Genomic DNA, 20,265 nt, shown 5'->3' on the forward strand with positions numbered 1-20,265 from the left:
TGCACTGAAAAGACAGTTTATTGTGGCAATGATGTGAACACAAGATAAATGCATATAATTATGAAGTATGACATCTTCAAAAGCTGTTGTCATCAGTCAAAAAGCACCTTACATGGAACACTCTTGGACCATGTTCTCAACAAAATGCCACTGACCTGTGTTAAGACAACACAAATAGGTAAAAATCTAAAATCTAAATTTTACATGAACATGATTATTTTTCAATGTACACAAAATTTTCCAAATTGCCACCGAACAAATTACAGTATAAAAGATAAACTGGCCTAGGCTATATTTGGTGTACAGCTTTCTTCAACACAAAAGCCTCTTTGTGAATGCATGATTATATGACTATTATGATGCAAATACATGCCAACTACCGGTAGACAAAATGATTATTCATGTCAATGCAACTGCCATGTGGATACAGTTTGCAACATGAGAGGTTTTCATAATACAGCACACTCTCTAATAGCAGCCCAGGAAGAAAGCAACATATACTGTGAGAATGCATGCCCAGCCCAGAATCATACCGTTACACATAATATCACAGTAGCCCCATGTGCTTCCACATGAGAGTACATGCTAAGTAAACAGTAACATCCAGGATACTCTTATTGCCTGTAATAAGGTCATGGAGAGATACACTGTTGTTATTGGTATCTTCAACACCATGAATAATGCAAATATGGGTCATTATAATATTAAGTGGAGGAGACATGGAGCTGATTATAAAGCACAACATACATTGAATGTCCTGAATAAGTTGGATGAGTTTATCCATACAATCGAAAATTGATCGTGTGAAAATAGTATGATTCATATCCACTTACATCTTCCATAATAATGCTAATGTATAGGATGCATTACATTTGGCTGTGGATTTACCAACCTTGATGACAGAAACTGGTCATATGACAATGTAACCCATGTAACATAATTTTGTCCAGAAGGCATGATGACCTGTTGAGATGTTGTATAGATGTGATTCACCGGTTTCAGGCAAACATGTTTTGGCCATTATGGTTTTATATAAATATAACATGTCTTCAATACTCACATACAGCTTGGATAGACTAGTCCTGTCTGAAACTGTATTAGTCAACAATGGGAGCATCCTGCACTCTGACTAATACTGCCCTAACTGTGAGCATTTGGGGCGCAGTTTAAGAACAATATATATTCTCAGCAGAAATCAAGATCTATTCTTTAAAGACATAAAGACTGATATAAATATCAAACATAGCTTCATTAATCTCAGTATTTAAGTAAATATAGCTCATAACAGATAGATTCAGCAGTGTAGGTATGAATTCCAAATGCTGATAGTTTTATATAACATAAAAACTGTGTGTCAACACACTAGTTAGGAGTCTAATAAAATGTCTAAAACATACATGCTTCACAAACAACACTCCAGTCATTCATCTATACATTCATGGTGCAAGGAGGACTGACTTTTTCTCCCACATTCCATGAAACCTTTTCATCTATAAATGTAAAATTTGCAACAATACATTCCTTTTGTACAAATCATTCTTCACTAGCAAGTAGTACTTGCTGTCTTCATTTGCAAAATACATTTTGCACAATAACTGAAATATCTATCCTGCATGAGAATATGCTGAGTAAACTATTATGGTTTTCACAAAAAACCTTTTAATTACTCACTTTGATGTGAGGCATTATACCCTTATACAATATATCAACATAAAATGATCATAAAACAAAAGTATGAAACTCAACAATACAGTAAGATCTGATGAGGAACATCAAATGTTTAACAGCATGAAATCATGCAGTTTCCTTTTCACAATTGTTGATTTAATGATAGTGAAAAATTCACTTGTATTTTGATTTGTACGCAAAGACCTAAAACATGTTTAAAATTACTGAAGTAGTACAGGCATAAATGCTGTATGAAAAACAATACATCTACCAAATTAAAAAAAGCATAAACAGTAAAATAAATTAATAAAAACAGTCCACAACCAACTGCTATTCAATCAAAACTCAATACTGGTTAGGGCATCTTTCGTCTGCAAGAATAGAATGAAACCTAACCATAGCCAAGAGTGCCTTTCCTAACACAAAGAAGTACAAACTCAATACTTCAGTCTCCAATACATGCCGTTGTATTCTAGAACGTTTCACTGCTTGGTGTAAAATTATCTTCACCAAATCTTTTCTCACTCTTCCTCGCAAATGTCTTACAATTATTCAATAAATATAACAAAATAATATGCTTCAAGCATTTTAAAGGGAAGCTGAAATTAGAGTTGTTCATCTTAATTATCATCAACTCATCTAGTAATGTTTGAATGAACAGCAGGAATTACACTTGGATTATGTTTGCGTCTTTTTGTCTTACGGCAATGATGGCGATTTAATTGCTGCCCATTTCATCTAGATTTTTTCTGTCTAGATTCATATTCAAATCAAGGCTTGTTGCCATGATTCAGAATTGGATTATCAAAATGTGGCACAAACAGTGAAACATGGTGCTTTTTTCAGTCAAGGTCAATATGGGAATGATGGAAAATGAAAGCATATAAGAATCAACTGCTTGATGTGTGAGAAACCTATGAAAACAGGTCAAGTCCCCCATCAAATGGTATGTACAATGGACAAAGAAATATTGTGGTTATTGTGATTATTTCTACACAATCACATAACACAATGATGAATAATGTGCACTTTCATAAAGGCAAAAATATGTAAACACATGTTACAAAAACAAACTCCTTAAGATATTACATTCTTCAATGGAACAATGAAATCAAACCCATCATACCAACTGACTGAAATTATTATCACGAGAATCATACTTTTAACACGTAAATATGGTTTTATGAAAATGCCTTAAAGAAATCATTTTTTATGGTAATACATTCATGGTTCTCAAAACACAAGAATACTTAGTACCAACATATGGAAAACAAATCCATACAAATCTTTCAGATCGGAAGGAAATACTTTCATTTCCTTGTACAAGACAATTAGGTTGTATCTGATTCGACCGTGAAGACATCTTAACTTGTCTGTTGGGTTATTATGTAGGACTGTTGATTGTACAATATTCAACGGCGTTTCTTTCCTCTTTTCTTCGGTGAAGATCTTGGCTCTTCCTCTTCATCATCTTCCCCACCTCTTGATTTTGATTTTCTTGGTGTGTATTCTGGCCTATCCACATCTTCTTCTTCATCGTCATTTTCATTATAATTAACCTTGCTCGCCCTTCTGCCCACACCTGATGACTCCCTACCCCTTCCCTTAGAGCGAGGGGCACTGTCTTCATCTTCACTGTCACCTTCATCTTCAGCGTAGCTAGGTCGGGCTTTAGACTTCCTGGGACTACTTTCAGTTTGTGCCTTACTCTTTGGTTTTTTCTTGGTCTCACTTTCTTCATCATCATCTCCTCCCTCATCTGTATCAGAAATCTGTGCCCTGCTGACCGGTTTCTTTGTCTTCTTTGGTTTAGGAGAGCTTTTCCCCTTTTTTGCTTTGCCACTTTTCTTTGCCTTCTTCTTTGCAGGGGGTTTATCTTCATCTTCAACTTCCTCATCAGCTACTTCTTCATCTTCCTCATCAACTTCTTCTTCATCTTCAGCATAGCTAGTCTTCCCTTGACTTCTTGATTGTGATTTTGCCGGTGGCCTAGATTTGGAAGCGGCAGCCTCTGAGAAAAAAAACAACAAAATTTCAGTTTCAGCAACATGTACGAAAAATATGATGCTGGCCATATAGTCTATAACACATATTCAGATAGTCTAAATAAACTTAGTCTCAGTACTTTTCGTTACACTCCACTACAGAGTCTAACAAAACCAAGTAGGAGGTCATGTCAGGTAACCTTTGAGCTAAACTTAGTCTTGGTACTTTTCGTTACACTCCACTACAGAGTCTAACAAAACCTAGTGGGAGGTCACGTCAGGTAACCTTTGAGCGACCTATGACCGTCCAATCATACGCGAGAAGGTCAAATGGATTTACCCAATCAGACAATGGCTACTGTTTCCGGTTTGGCGGGACTTAAAATATTGCTAGTCACCAACACTGATACCTCAATTAACGAAAATTCGCCTCAAACACAGGTATTTGACCTGCAGTACATATGCTTAGGGCTTTCTGATGGCATGGTTACCATTAACTAATATTTCCACAAGCTGGCATCCTTGAATATTGACAAAAACGCTATTTTCATGGAGTGTTTACAGTATTGTAGCGTGCTCCATGTGCATGACTGGTAGAGATCGTATGGAAAATAGCATTTGGAATTGTTTGGGTACAAACCTTTCCGTGGTAAAAGTTCCAAAGGTATGTGCGGATGTCTGCAGTTTAACTGTGATATGTCAAAATGTCAATGCAAGTCTGAACATCTTAGGTATAGCTGATTTAACATTTACTAGGTAGCAATGCAGATGTTTATTTTCTGCAATAACAAGTGAACCGTGAGCCCTGTTCAAAACAGTGCCCGTTCTGCCCCAAGACTTCACTGATATGGTTTTCCAATAAAGCTGCAAAGGTTCAAGCAGCAACCTGGGTTTGAACCTTAAACCTCAGTTTCATGTTTTACCTCCATAAAAGGACATGTACAAATGATCCAAACTAGAGCATTATTTGACTAAAAAAATTAATTTTGATAATTTGGAATTATAATATCTCTACACTTCAAAAACTTGTGTTCAGAACCTCATCATCACCTGGTCTTAACAAGTGCCAAGTAAATACATTACCAACGACTCAATGCTATGTACCACCATACTACTTGGTGAGATAATTTTGGCAACATGAGATTCCTCTTGCAATATATACAAAGAATGTGTTCCAAGGCTATTTGCAGAGCATCATGCTCAAAATGAACACTGACCATTTCACTTTCCTAAATCAACCACACCCACAAATCATACTTATGAATTCTAAAGCACACATTCAACACTGTTGTTTTACATCCCTATAACTGCCACTAAACTATTGTCCATAAAGAATGTTCAACGAGAGAATCTGGCTTTTTAAAACATTGCAAATATGGTAGACTTAAAGAAATAAATTTGTCATGTGTACAAACATTTATATACAACATGAGACAAATCTAATCAAAATGAAACCCTTAATTCCATATTTAACCCACACTTCTCCAATGAGTCTTCACTCGAGTTAAGACTCCTTTTGACAGATTCTCTTGGAACTTGGTGACATGGTAACATATCTAGATACATTTTAAAAACCAAAAAACCAAATCCGAATTGGCATGTATTTTTCAACAGTAATTGTGAAAAAATTGAAAATAAAATAAAAACAACAAGCGCTACACAACAATGTCACGCACCGCTGAAGAAGAATGAAATATTCAAATCATATTCATTACTTATTACTTTTTGCTCACACACAAAATGCATGAAATGACTGGTGTCTGGATTATCATCCAATGTAGGCTGTTGACAAAAATAAGGACATTGGTTGCAATGTTTCATGAGATATGGCATTAACAAGAGTCTGAAGAGTGATCAAAAAGTTGTGGTGACCTTGAAAATTAGGTCAATGTAACCAAAATCAACCATTGTCTGTGCATTCCCCCAATGTAGGCTGTCACCAAACTTGAAGACATTCGGTTGAACAATTCATGACATATCGCATTAACATCAGTTTGAAGAGTGGTCAAAGGGTCATGGTGACCTTGAACGTGACCTTGAAATATTATTTTTCATTGTTTCATTTATTTTCAACAGAATCAACTAGTGTCTCCATAATACCCCAATGTGTGCTGTCACCAAATTTAAAGACATTGGGCACTACAGTTCATGAGATCGTGTTAACAATACTTTGAAGAGTGGTCAAAGAGTTGTGATGACCTTGAAAATACGGACACGGTCAAGAAACCTGACTGGTGTCTGCACATTCCCAAAATGTAAGCTGTCACCAAATTTAAAGACATTGGGTACAAAACAGTTTATGAGATATCATGTTAACAAGAAACTGAAAGTATGTACGGGCAGACGCTGATGAATACATACTTCCTTATTCTGAGTTGTGGTGGGGGTCAATCAGACAGGGAATGACCTTAAGGCTGCATGATGACTAACATGCAAAAGAATAATTCAAATCTTTAAACTCTGATTACTCACTCTTCTGACTGGCAGACCGGTTGGTAGGTGGAGCTCTCTTTTTTGGTTTAGGTCTTCCTTCCAAACTCCGTTCAGAAGGTGCTTTGCGTACAGACTGACCACCCCGAGATTTTGTACCCCGTGGAATGTACAACTCCTCTTTGTCAGTGAAAATATCCTCAACGTAGTCATCTTCCTCCCCAGCTAGGAGACTAGGGGTGGGTGTGAACGGTGACCACATCTGGAAGCTGCCACTTGCACCAATACCACTTAGCTGGCTGTAACACAGGAAGAAGTTCCCTATATGTGCTAGCTTGGCAATGCGCAGTTGAATCAACTTAGCTGCGTTTACCCATCTACAAGTTATGTGTTCTTTCACAATTATGTCCACAAACATGTTACAAGAGAAAATATCCACGAGCATACCTGTATTTCAGCTACATCATACACTGTCAGCTTAGTTTTGATGAATACACACAGTCACAATGCCATTACAAGTGGTAATGTATTATATTTGGAAGTACACTGTTACAGTACAGTACAGATTCTAGTACTTTCGTTGGGTTGTGTTCCATCTGGTATTTGAACCCATACCCTCAGAGTCAGGCACCCAATTGCCAGCACACAAAGTCAGAGCCGAAGAAATTCAGCCCCCCCAGCTTCCACAAATGGGACTAAACAAAAGTACTAGTACTGTACTTTACTGAGAATGTGTAATCCCAAATATAACATGGTCATTTTGATGACAGCCTCAGGTAACAGGCGTTCAGGCATCATGCCACAGAAACAGGACATTGATGTTAATCACGGAAACTCAACCAACAATTTATAAGCAAGGGTTTGGTAATGAAACACCATGATTATAATGTCAGTGAACTCAGGAACCCACCATAAGCAAGGGACATAACTCTGCTGGAAAACGGATGGGCCACAGCCGAAAGAACACCAGTTACTTACATTATCATCTGTTTTTTAAGGGCCCTTTCAAGGGCCATCTTGAAGAGATGAGGTCTTGATTGAATATTGAAGTCCGGATGAAACTCCATGACATATTTCTTCAGCAGGTTTGAGGATGCCTGCTTGGGCTCGTTACAAGCAATGATTGCAGAACATATCATGTCTTCTACATTGTCAGCTGAAAAGAATGAATGATCATTTTGTTAAAGTGCTTGCTATATTTTGAATGGTGTCAATGTTATCAAAATCTAGTACATCTGACATTCATATACTCATTCTGTACTACACACAATTCAGTCTCTAGCTGCAGATCTGAAACACAGCTGCATCAGAGATCTCCTTCTCTCAGTGTGGAACAATTCCCAAGCTACCTTACCATTAAGTGAAAACAACAATGGTGCCGCATGCAACTTGGTTCATGTAAAGTCTGGTGGTAGGACTTTGTGGGCAGCTCATTCGTGGCAATGTTCTCACTGGTTAAGGGGCAGTGTGGTAGCCTAGTGGTTAAAGCATTAGCGCATCAAGTAAAAGAACCAGGTTCGATTCCCTACATGGGTACAATGTGTGAAGCCCATTTTTGTTATGATATTGCTGAAATATTGCTAAAAGGTGCATGAAAATAAACTCACTCGCACTGGGTGAGAGACCTCCTTTAGGGTAATGTATTGGTTCAAATGCATTTGTGCAGGATGAAAATTCTCATTCTGATAATAAACTCAGTGGTTAGAATAGCAATCTGTGAAAAAGAAGATACAGACTGCCATCTTTTCTGACACACTGGCCTAGGAAACACTGATCTTTGTTCATCATATGAGTTGTCCACAGCTGTTCACTTACATCACCACAGGCTCATATGTGTAACTACTGAGTGAGTTTAAGTTTATAGTCACGTCGGCAATATTTCAGCCATATCATGACTAAACTAAATTGTAAATTCACCATAAACACATGTAAATTATAAGTACCTATTGACGAAGGACAGTAAAACAAACTAGACTATCACATATTTGAGAAGTAAAATTAGCATCTATCTCTGAAACTGGATTGCAAATTCAGACAAGACAGTATAAGAATGTGCTACAGATTGCCAACAACTAAAGGTAGGTCACTACTTGGGACCATGGGGAGTTAAGTACATTCGCTTCCTATATGGTCCCCAGCTGGATTTACATCATCCCTCCATCCGTTAGCAATTCAGACATATCTAGCCATAAATAAAAAATACACACATATTCTACGATTAAAAAGGTGGAAAGTCTAAATGTATATGAAAATGTAAGAATGAAGATTTTATGGATATCAACTTCTTTATGAGAGAACACAACGTTTCGGAGTTAATGCTTACTCCTTCATCAGGTGATTGAGAAAGGGATACAGAGGTGTATTTATATGTACAGGTAAAACAATAACAAAGTAACAAGTGGAATGAGTTAACGAAAGCTAGTATAAACAAGCACTGATAGGAAGCCGATAGTTAAGATAACAATGATGGAAGCCAATGGTAATGCATTACAGTTGATTGGATATGTTTACATAACACAGATACGGGGTAAGGACGATGTACATGATTGGGGATGAGGATGGAAGCCAATGGTGATACATTACGCATGATAGGATGATGTACATAACACACGATAGGGGGTGAGCATGTTTACATGAGGGTTGATGATGTACAAACACAAGTAGGTAAGGATGTACTCGGGTAGATTGGCTATACATGAATTACATAGATAGAAAGTACACAGGTAGATGAGATTAATTTATCAATAAGTCCCAGGCACTTGGTAGGTACACTCCTTGGTCGCGGTTGATGGCTGGTTTCTGTCTCCGGATCTCGATGGCCTCTTGCAGTTTCCTTTGGCGCCAGTTGTTGTTGTTGGTAGATAGTATCCTAGTGTCCTCCCATCGAATTGAGTGTTCAGGGTTCTTGAGAATGTGTTCAGAGATGGCCGATTTCTGGTCGAGTTTCCTGACTGAGGTCTGATGTTCCTTGATTCTGGTGTTGATTGGTCTCAGCGTTTCTCCAATGTATAGGTCGCCACAGTTGCAAGGGATCTGGTAGATGCATCCTCTCGGGTTAGGGTTGGCTTTTAGGTAGGTCTTGATGGTCTTGCCACTGGAGAAGGTGACATCGATGCTGGCTTTGGTCTTGATGAGGCGTGATATTTGATGACTGATGGGGCCAAGGTAGGGTATGGTTACTCTGATGGGTGATGGAGAAGGTTTGGGGCGGGGTTCTCGGTCCTTAAGGGTCTTGTTGATGGTGGCTGTGACGAGCTGGGGAGGGTAACCGTTGAGTGTGGTGAATGTCTTTCTGAGGTGGTCCAGTTCATTGTTTAGGGCATCGGGGTGGCAGAGGGCTTTGGCACGTCTGGTAAGGGTGGCGATGATAGCTTGCTTGATCTGAGGATGGTGGCAGGAGTTGTAGTGGATGTACTGGTCGGTGTGCGTCGGCTTGCGGTAAACTGAGGTTCTAGCTATCATCAACAAGACCCTTAAGGACCGAGAACCCCGCCCCAAACCTTCTCCATCACCCATCAGAGTAACCATACCCTACCTTGGCCTCATCAGTCATCAAATATCACGCCTCATCAAGACCAAAGCCAGCATCGATGTCACCTTCTCCAGTGGCAAGACCATCAAGACCTACCTAAAAGCCAACGGTAAAGGACCCAGCTGTGAACACCCTAACCCGAGAGGATGCATCTACCAGATCCCTTGCAACTGTGGTGACCTATACATTGGAGAAACGCTGAGACCAATCAACACCAGAATCAAGGAACATCAGACCTCAGTCAGGAAACTCGACCAGAAATCGGCCATCTCTGAACACATTCTCAAGAACCCTGAACACTCAATTCGATGGGAGGACACTAGGATACTATCTACCAACAACAACAACTGGCGCCAAAGGAAACTGCAAGAGGCCATCGAGATCCGGAGACAGAAACCAGCCATCAACCGCGACCAAGGAGTGTACCTACCAAGTGCCTGGGACTTATTGATAAATTAATCTCATCTACCTGTGTACATTCTATCTATGTAATTCATGTATAGCCAATCTACCCGAGTACATCCTTACCTACTTGTGTTTGTACATCATCAACCCTCATGTAAACATGCTCACCCCCTATCGTGTGTTATGTACATCATCCTATCATGCGTAATGTATCACCATTGGCTTCCATCCTCATCCCCAATCATGTACATCGTCCTTACCCCGTATCTGTGTTATGTAAACATATCCAATCAACTGTAATGCATTACCATTGGCTTCCATCATTGTTATCTTAACTATCGGCTTCCTATCAGTGCTTGTTTATACTAGCTTTCGTTAACTCATTCCACTTGTTACTTTGTTATTGTTTTACCTGTACATATAAATACACCTCTGTATCCCTTTCTCAATCACCTGATGAAGGAGTAAGCATTAACTCCGAAACGTTGTGTTCTCTCATAAAGAAGTTGATATCCATAAAATCTTCATTCTTATGTATTTTCACTTCTAAATGACATTCAAAGACTTATATGAAAATGTTTTGGGACTTACGTACCCTCTCAGGAGGACGATAATTTTACAGTACTTTCCATCAAGGATACAGCCACGAACAATCTAAGTTACTAATTCAAACCTCCAATCATAAAATATTTATTTATTTACAAATCATCTAACCAAGCTAAATCTTTTAAAAATGAAATAATTAAATGACAACTGTTGTTAAAAATATATTTCATAGTTCGTGATTTAAAATAGTTTTCCCTTGTGATAGAAAACGCAACACAGTCAAGCAGGATATGCTTGACTGTGATTCTTTCATCACAAGGGATACAGAGCTGAGGATCCTTACCTTTCAATAGGTATGCATGAGTATACCTTGTCTGGCCAGTACGAAATCATCACATGATGACCTCTTCAAACCTGAACTGACAACCCAAGTAGGCATAACTAATGTAAGGTTTTATTCCATGTAATTTATTGATACCCACTTGGGTGTCCCACTTCTTCTGCATCAGATCACGCGCATAAGATCTAATAAGATCTCATGGTAGAATATGGAATAACATGTGGTGTCACAGATTTGTTGAGCGCTGCCTTGACAGCACAACCACAGATTTGTTGAGTGCTGCCTTGGTAGCACAACTGCATAACTAAAAATGCTTTGAGCATTACAGACTGATCAGGAACTAATACAACAGAGAATGTGGATATGAGAGTCTTCTTGTCTCTTGTGAAAATCCACATCATATATACTTACTGCTGTTAGGATCAAACTCATCGATCATCAGTTGGAATGTCCCTGACAGTCCTTGTCCAGTGCTGTGTTCCCAGAAACCCTTCCTCTCGCCACTCTCCATTGCTGCCTTCAGTCTACAACGTAACACATGCTTTCAGAAAGAAAAATAACTAAACAATAGGCACTGTGTTTTTGGACACCAGACATTTAGTGTCATTGACATAGACTATTACATGCAAGTAACAACTGCTCGTAATACAAGCAACAATTTCAGCCCATGTACACATTGTGGCCTCCCAATCAGGCTCAGGGACTGTTTCAGGATTCCAAACCAAGTCCCTTGTGGCCAGCAAATTACAAAACAAAACCCTGATAAGTCCTCTTAAATGTTCTTAATATGTAAATTTCGAGGAAGGGAAAACGTTTTTGTATTTTACTTTACACAACTGTACCACTTAGTACTATGTGTCATTCAGCTATGATGGTGAAGCCCTCCGTGAAGTCCTGTGCATGAAATGGATCATGACACGTTGAAGTAACAAACCATCAACTCACTCTGTTTCTGTATCTACATGGGGATAGTTCTCAGTGATATACTTCCTAATCTTCCCAAAAGACGTCTGTTTGGGTTCACACATGTATGTCATAGCCAAGGGAAAGGTGTCTTCAATCTTGAGAGGAGCAGCATGATAGCTGTCTGGCCTTGACCTTCCTGGAAGAGGAACAGTTCACACTTACTAGTGCTGTATACAGACGACTAAATGGTTATATACCTCCTGGAAGTAGCCATAAGCATGATGAGTATACCAGGGTATGTGACAGATGTCTTGAAACAAAAGACCTACCAGTGATATAGTTGAAACAAACACAGTAATGTTAGCAGATGCAATTTGATACAGTGACCAGCAAAACGCAGTATCTGAAACTAATATTTTAAGAAAGGACACATTCTAGCACCACATCATTTCAATTGCAGGTTTTGCTCTATAAATGTAAAATATTTGTGGTCATAGCTACGGTTACGAGACAGCACTAAATTATGCATGGAACAATTTGACCTGTCACCAATTTGTGCAATCTCGTGAAAACAGCTTTTTGATACATGATCATCCAGCTGTACCAATTTAGCAAAACAAAATGTGTATAACACATCCTTTTTGATTCAACTACACTTCTTTTCAAGTGTGAGCAGACGCAATATGATAGTGATTGCTATAAGTAATGCTGGTCAAAGCCACATTTTTTACATTTTGAGTAAAATTACCATCTCATTATGTAATTTTCTGAATAAAATTGATATTTTATACTTATCTTGACTCATACTTAATTGCTTATCTCCTTTTCCCTGAAATCCCTTGAAATTCCCTTCTAAAAGAAGCGGACGTAAAAATAGACTCACCCACGAGTAGCCTCCCTTTCCCATGTAAATGGTCAGCTGATCGGCCATGATTATCACTCTCTCCTTAATAATCACCTGACACAAGAATATAGGAATTCAGTGTGCCTGAGAGGGGTGGTTGGCTAAGAGGACTTTTGTCATGAGTCAGGACAGGTATAAAATATCAATATTGTCCAGAAAATTACATTATCCTGACTCATGCTTAATTGCTTTCAGAATCCAACAGAAACGGCAGTGGGTCAGGCCATGCTGGATTCTGCTGTCTGTCTGTTAAAAGTACGTACAATATTTGCCCCGTTTGGCAACTTGTTACAGCAAAAATTTGGTGCTGTTCTTCTAATATTCATTGTAGATTCTGCCGGGATCAGATCCAGTCGAAGCCTTCTGGTTAACTAGTTACCACCCTTCTTCATGTACAAGTGTCTTCATTATGAGTACAGGGTCATAATCACTCATGCTAGTCTGTTCAAGACGCATGCATGGACTTTCCGGCTTTATACTCCACAGAGCATCTGGCTTCCACAAGTCACGTGATAAACTGGGTGAGTGGACTCAGCGCCTTTGGGGAACTGTTAGATGCTGAGCAACAACGACAGGCCCAAATTGATGAATGCCAGTGACGTCCTCTGTGGCCATGCCTCATAGGTAGTGGTTAGCAAACACTGTGTTTGACTTCCAAATGCAGCCCTCCATTATAGTTCATAGCAAGCAATTCCCAAAACGCGCTTGTGTAGAGGCCAAGGCTCTGACTTAGTGTGGGTTGGAGGCTCATGGAGGATCCAATCCTGCTGTTTTATATGCTCTAAATATAACAGTTCTAATCCACACTGATATAGTGTTGTGGGATACTTCCGTAGGTGTCTCAGTGGATATAAAGATACGTTGCCTTCTAGACTTAATACGTACGATGTATATCTTCAATGCTCTGACTAGACATAATGATAAATCTTGAGTATCATGAGGTTTCAGAAATGAAGACAATGCCGGGTACGTAACCTGCACTGAAAACATGATGTCATCAACTGAGACTAAGTCTCAGATGATGAAATACGTGTTAGAAAAAAGCACAATAATCACAAATTTATATGACAAAAATAAACACATACAAGCCAAAAACTGCATACAACACAAATTTAGTTAGAAAAACCAAAAGAATGAAATATTTATCGCCGTATACGGAACCCCAGGTGCCACCAGCTGCCCTTGTCGGGTGATAGGCAGAGTGAAGCATCATGGCCGATCAGATGACTATGTGCTGGGAAGGGAGGTAATACATGGGTGAGTGTGAACTTTACGTCCGCTTCTTTTTGAAGGGAACTTCGAGGGATTTCAGGTGTTCCACTACCTTCGCCAGGAAGAGGAGATAAGCAGTTAAGCAAATAGTCTTTCTTTCTATGCACATGTCAACCCCAGATTCTCACTTACTCCTTTTGGTCTTCTTTTTCTTTTTTTTCTTGCCATCTCCATCATCACCCTCCCCTTCTTTATTTTTTTCTCCTTCTTCTCCTCCTTCACTTTCAGGAGCCTTCCTCTTACGACTTTTTTTCTTGGGTGATGGAGCAGCTGCAGCACCTGCAGCACTCTCCTCTGATTTCTCCCCTTCATGGGCCTCAGAATCTCCATTCTGCTTTTCTTTGTCCCCCTGAAAAAACAGTTTATACAAGACACATTCATCAATAGAGAGACATGAGATATTTCAAAAAGCAGCCTGTAACACGGTCAAAATATAAAAAGAAAGAAAATTAGAAGCATTATATCCGAGTGAATGTCTTCCTGCAATGACAATAAACACAAAATATAGACTGTTACAATATGGCCAGTACCTAAACCACTTAATCCCATATTAGGAACAATGACTGACTGAACACAAATACCTCAGCTTCTACACCCTCCTTCTCAGCTTGCTTCTCTTCCGTTTCATCAGGCTCCTCATCCACAGGTAAACGATAGTATCCAGCTAAGCCAACTCCTCTCACCTGAAAAGTTTTAGAATATTAGAAAAGTTACTTGACTTGCCATTTCCCAATGTGAATTCAATAGTCACTATTAAGTCAGTATAGCTACAAACACAGGGTGGTGATATCACAACAAATGTACCTTCTATCCAACTTCTGACTGCAAACTTACCAGCTGTATGTATCCATACTTGACACCACGCTCCAGTGCCACTTTAAGGTAGGCAGGTCGTAGATCTACTCTCAGAGCTGGATAGTTACAAGCAATGTACTGCTTTAGAGAAAAGAATCGTACCCCTTTGACCTGTTCTGTGTTAAGGATATTACCTGAAAGTATCACTCCCTCACAATCCTCTTTGAAAATTAATATCATTATTCTAACCCCAGTTTATCATCATTTATAGATATCATGCCATATTGTTATCTGTAGATATTAAAAAAAATAAATTAACACAAAGAAGAAATCCTAATTAGTTGGGTCTTGGCAGATCATCAAGTAAAGCTGTTTGAAACATCATAATATACATGAGAAGCAAGAGTGACAATGATAAAGAATGGTACAACTAGGTAACAGCTGGTCTGATGAAATGGTGATGTTCTGCTAAATTTGTATTGTGTTGAGCTAAAAGGATACAGGATTTCCTGCTTCTTTGATGGCTTCTTCTATGATATCCTTCATCTTGATCTTGAGCGTGTCAGCCTTCACTGTACTCCCTTTTCCTTTTGACTTCTTTTCCTTAATTAAGCCTTTGTATGGTGAAGATTCTTTAAGAGCAAATGCCTTGCCAAATTTGTCAGTAATTCTCTGTGAAAAGCAAAATACAACCCATGAGAGTCTCCTTTGATAAAAGACAACACCTGTAGTCAACTGGATTGGTCCGACATTGAGGTGCATTATCTCTTTCAAAGCTTTAATACAAGTATCAAAATAGACTACCCTTGAGTCAAGTATTCCCGCATGTCTGGTAATTCTGCACAGCTGCAATAGCATACTTCCGTATCGAAAGTAAACATCACCTGCTACCACACTTATGCCTGAAATCAGGGCATTTCTACAAGGAACTGGCTTTTAATCACTAAAGGTAAGGAAAAAGATGCAAATAGTTACTGTTTGACAGTTTCATGAAAATTTGTTTTCTTCAGACTTTTACACCTCTTTCTTCATTAGTCATAATTCGATTTAATATCATAAATACGAAACACTCTTTCTTACAAAGTTACATAATGTAAAGTTAGAATCTTACAGTTATCACTATTACTTATATTTCTAGGTAAATATGATACATACCAATATGTTTAGCCATGTTAGGTAAATATGATGCATACCAATATGTTTAGCCATGTTAGGTTAATATGATGCATAACAACATGTTTAGCCATATAAACCACAAAACAAATAACAGATGTTAGCTGCCATGCTGCGATTATGTTCTTTAGGTGCGCTGGATTACCAGACAGAATCATGTACAGTCTTCTAAATCTGAATATTTTTGGTGGGCATGTGAAGATGATGTATTAGCAGGGCCTCCTGACTTTCACCTATCACTGCTCAGTCTGATCCTGACATCTTTCAGTTAAATACTTTCACAAGACAAACCTCTGATACACCTACCTTGTTAAACATTGGTTGGTCAACCACCGTTGTCCCATCAAAGGAGCAGGCCTCTCCGTAGTAGTCATACAGACTGTTCAGTGATACACGACATTCTTCCTTCGACTCAAGATTGGCTTCCATCCTACCAAAACATGACCATCATCACATTGAAACATTTCAATGAAAACTGTTTAAGAAATTCTTTAATCTATTCCATATCCACAGTTTTACCTGCCAACAACAACTGCATTCTGTACACTTATCTTATCTCCAACATACAAAACCTAGTTTTATCTGATCAACTCCGACTAACAGATGATCCTTGGTGGCCAGTTCATTGAAATCTGCTTTAACTTAAGCAGTGTGAAACATGACTGAGGTCTATCTCAACAAACTTACCAGTCAATAAGCTTTTGCTCTGATGGGGGAATGGTTCTTTTTCTTTTCTCCAGGAGTATGTTAGCATCCAAACCCTTCATGAGACTCCCTCCAATGGTGGCTTCCTTGGGTTTGATGGTGACAGTGCTAGGAACTGTCTTCACTGCCATCACTTCCTCAGATTCGCGCTCTCTTTCTTCCCGCTCCTTCTCAGCTTGGTGTTCTGCTGCTGCCTTTTTCAGCTTTATCGCTGGCATGGTGTCTTGCACAGATCGTACTTTCAAATTACAAATTCAAAAATCTGCAAGAAATACGACACTTCCAAACTAAGGATGCACTTATTTTAGCACATTACATGACTAAATGAAGTTGAAAGCTGGGGTAAAAACGTAACTTTTATCTCCTTTTATAAGAGATACTAATATATTTAGATATCAATTAAGAATTTGGTTGTTGCATTTCATAATTTAGACAATAGACAAGTTTGCAGATTTACAAAAAATCTGCTGTCAAAACAGATAAAGAACAGAACATCAAAAACAAGTTTTTCACTGGCAGGATGTGGACCAATGGAAGAAAAGACGAAGTCATGGCATCAGAGATTGGTGAAAGTGAGGATCATAAAACCTTCATCGAGGCCATGAGTGCTTCTCAGTGATGGGCCCAATGTTCTAAACACAACTACAGTAACTGTCTCTGGCTTTTGTCCCAGAGAGCAGGTCTTTCTACAACCACAAACTAAACATCACGCACAATTTCCGACAATGCAACATTTATCCAAAGTGCAGATTTTGATACAATCAATGCAAGATTTTGATACAATCAATGCAAGATGAATGAGGTCTATTATACCCAGCCAAAAATCTTCCTCTTGTGTGAGCAGTTGTCCTAACCATCCTTTTTATTACACGATGGCCATTTATTCTGATACATATGCTTAGCAGCACTTCATAAACATGACTTATTCTTTTGATAAGTAACCAGAAAGTAATGTTGTCACAGATTATGATTGTGCATACAAGTCCAGCAATGGTTCAGCTTTACTCTGGCAGTTACCTATCAGCAATGTACTTTGCCCAAGTATGTTTGTACAAGGTGACAATCACACATACTATTCCCATCCTTAGCTTACAAGAAAATTCAGTTTCAGAGTAGGTCAGCCCAAATTAAAGATTTGGGGCATTCAGAGTACAGTCCAACTAGTCCCTTGGAATCTCAAGGAGTAAATGAATTAGACCAAGGGGAGGTGCCTTGGTTTTCAATGACAAGGTCTTGACAACTTGAACAGAAGTTTTAATTTAAATGGGAAATCATTATTTCTAGCAATGTTTTATCTCAAAGTTTCATTTCTTACCAAGTTCGTAACACTACGGGTCACAGTGTAAGTAGAAATACATTCTCATTTATCAATGGTTAACTGAGCATGCTGCAAGCTCTACCACTCATGCATTCAAGTTCAACTTTATGAACTTAGTTATATTAAAGTAAATCTGATCCATTTTTGTGAGGGGTCAGATATCAAATTGTATGGTGCAAAGTGGGACTGATGTAAGTTGTAAGGACTCCTGATGCTGTTTTCAATGTGCCATTTCATGCATAAATATGTGTGTGCTCAGCTGCAATGTCCAAAACAATCCCTGCATAGATATATTCCCAAAACGAAAAATGTACAATGATATTTTTAGCTTTTTAAGCAGGCAAAGATTCACTGACATCCTGCAATGAACCATCCAACTACGTGGATAACAGTATGTATGTTACATACTGCAATGTTTTGGAGTACAGAGTCAAAACCTAAATCCGTAGATAACATTAATCTGTGCACTGCAATAAGTGTGATGGTATCCCATAAAATGAAGTCTAGTATGACGTCACAACAGGGTAGTTTTTATGTATGCACAATCCCATGCATTAGATGCAAATGCACTAAACATAATTATCAGGGGTTCAAAACTCACCTGACGCTTGAGTCAGTTTTCGTTTTGGGCAATCAAATAATGATATCGTACTTGTCTGTGGGCAACTAGATAACTTCCACTTACAATTTGAAACTGCAAATAAACTTGGATTTCATATCTGCTCAAAATGTAGCTATTAAATTTTGCTATGATAATAAAGTAGAGATATCGTTCTTTCTCGATGAACAGTCCAGTATACATTAACATTAAATACCATGTTGATTCATTTTTTAATAAATACATCATGATATCATGAAAATCTGGGCAATTGGAAAATCAGTCAGGACAAGTTACTCTCTTAAAGTCACTTGCTCCATGACAAGTGGCTTTTAAATGCTTTCAATGTTTTGCACCCTTAATTATTCAGCACTGAGTTAGAGAGCCCAAGATCACTAATTCCACCATTATCAAATTCTGTTTTTACCAAATGTTACGTCAAAAACATACCATTAGCACCAACCTTCTGTCCTCTTATCGTCTGTTTTCCTAGGTGTCAACACTAACTCAAAGTTACTGCAATGGGCTTTCATACATAGTGTCATGAGAGTCTATTTGCTGTAATTTGTATTCTTATTGATTAACTGATAATTATTATAGGGTCACAATGTCTTGAGGTTTGAGTGATAGTCATTATGGGTCACATCATAAATGTTCAATGCTATTTGTATTTTAGCAGCAGGCCTTTAAGGTAGTGCCCTAGAGTTGTCTCCCTTGACCAGTGTTTACTTCCAGCAGTCTGCAAGAAAGTTCTGAGTCAGTGGCAATCTGGTCGTATGTGCTCGAATATTCAAGAATCAGTGACTGTGTACATATTAGTCTGGTTGTTGTGTAGACAACACACACATAGATGTACTGAAGTTGTCATCATTCATCGTATCTACACCTGTCTGCCTCATCGTCTGTCAACATCGCCCTACATCCAACACTGACATCGCCATGTAACATTCAGTGTAACTGTTCCTTACTCTCAAACCAAGACTTTAGTGAGCTGATGTTATACTTGTGACTCGTTACTTTAGAGTTGACTCAGTTGCATTGCATTAGAAATCTGTATTGTCAATCACTGAATCTTGCTCTATGCTCAAAACAAATTATTGAAAATTTTACACTTGTCTGTGTTATATTTAGCCAGTTCTGAAGGGATTTCTTATACGTTTTGTTACAGCAAATTATCACCCAAAACAATAGTGATATATTGTAAATGACCATGTAATGTATGAAACAAGGGGATGATTGCCAAAGGCTTCATTAAACAGTTGTTTCATTCACAAATGGAACGTAAGGCATTTTCAGTTTGCTGGATAAATGCACAAAATAATCAATGAGTATACAAACAAAACTCTGCATTTAGAATAAGTTTACTACTGAACTTCCCTTATATCCACAAACCAAGGTTATGCTAGTGTAACATCGCGTAATCAATATTCACGCACATAACACGTTTCGGCATGGACTGCAGGATTAACAAGGCACATGGAAACAAACAATTATACAAACCTTCATCAGTACAAAATGTTTATAAAAACATAAGTTCCAGCCTTTGACACTTGGCTTTCGTAGCAAGAAGAAGCCATTATCCGGACAACACTATGTAGGTCAACTGTGAGCTACGGCATCAATATTCGTGATAGCTGATGACAGGACAATCAGTACGGCACACAGTTTATGCCAACAGCTGATAACGA

General features: G+C 38.5%; 1 protein-coding gene across 1 annotated transcript in view; it reads right to left on the reverse strand.

Moving 5' to 3' along the window:
- The window catches only part of LOC137285283 (heterochromatin protein 1-binding protein 3-like), a 23,853-nt gene continuing 3,588 nt past the window's right edge, over positions 1–20,265 (reverse strand). Inside the window, exons 2-12 of the mRNA XM_067817612.1 lie at positions 16,644–16,923; positions 16,263–16,386; positions 15,285–15,455; positions 14,823–14,954; positions 14,570–14,671; positions 14,121–14,337; positions 11,852–12,008; positions 11,318–11,430; positions 7,062–7,239; positions 6,126–6,382; positions 1–3,679 (exon numbers count right to left, since the gene is read on the reverse strand). Coding sequence (XP_067673713.1) covers positions 3,081–3,679; positions 6,126–6,382; positions 7,062–7,239; positions 11,318–11,430; positions 11,852–12,008; positions 14,121–14,337; positions 14,570–14,671; positions 14,823–14,954; positions 15,285–15,455; positions 16,263–16,386; positions 16,644–16,879 — 2,286 coding nt within the window. The 5' untranslated portion in view covers positions 16,880–16,923 and the 3' untranslated portion in view covers positions 1–3,080. The remainder of the gene's footprint in view (positions 3,680–6,125; positions 6,383–7,061; positions 7,240–11,317; positions 11,431–11,851; positions 12,009–14,120; positions 14,338–14,569; positions 14,672–14,822; positions 14,955–15,284; positions 15,456–16,262; positions 16,387–16,643; positions 16,924–20,265) is intronic.

Source organism: Haliotis asinina, chromosome 5 (assembly GCF_037392515.1).
Source record: "Haliotis asinina isolate JCU_RB_2024 chromosome 5, JCU_Hal_asi_v2, whole genome shotgun sequence".
In the NCBI taxonomy this organism is placed as follows: domain Eukaryota; kingdom Metazoa; phylum Mollusca; class Gastropoda; order Lepetellida; family Haliotidae; genus Haliotis; species Haliotis asinina.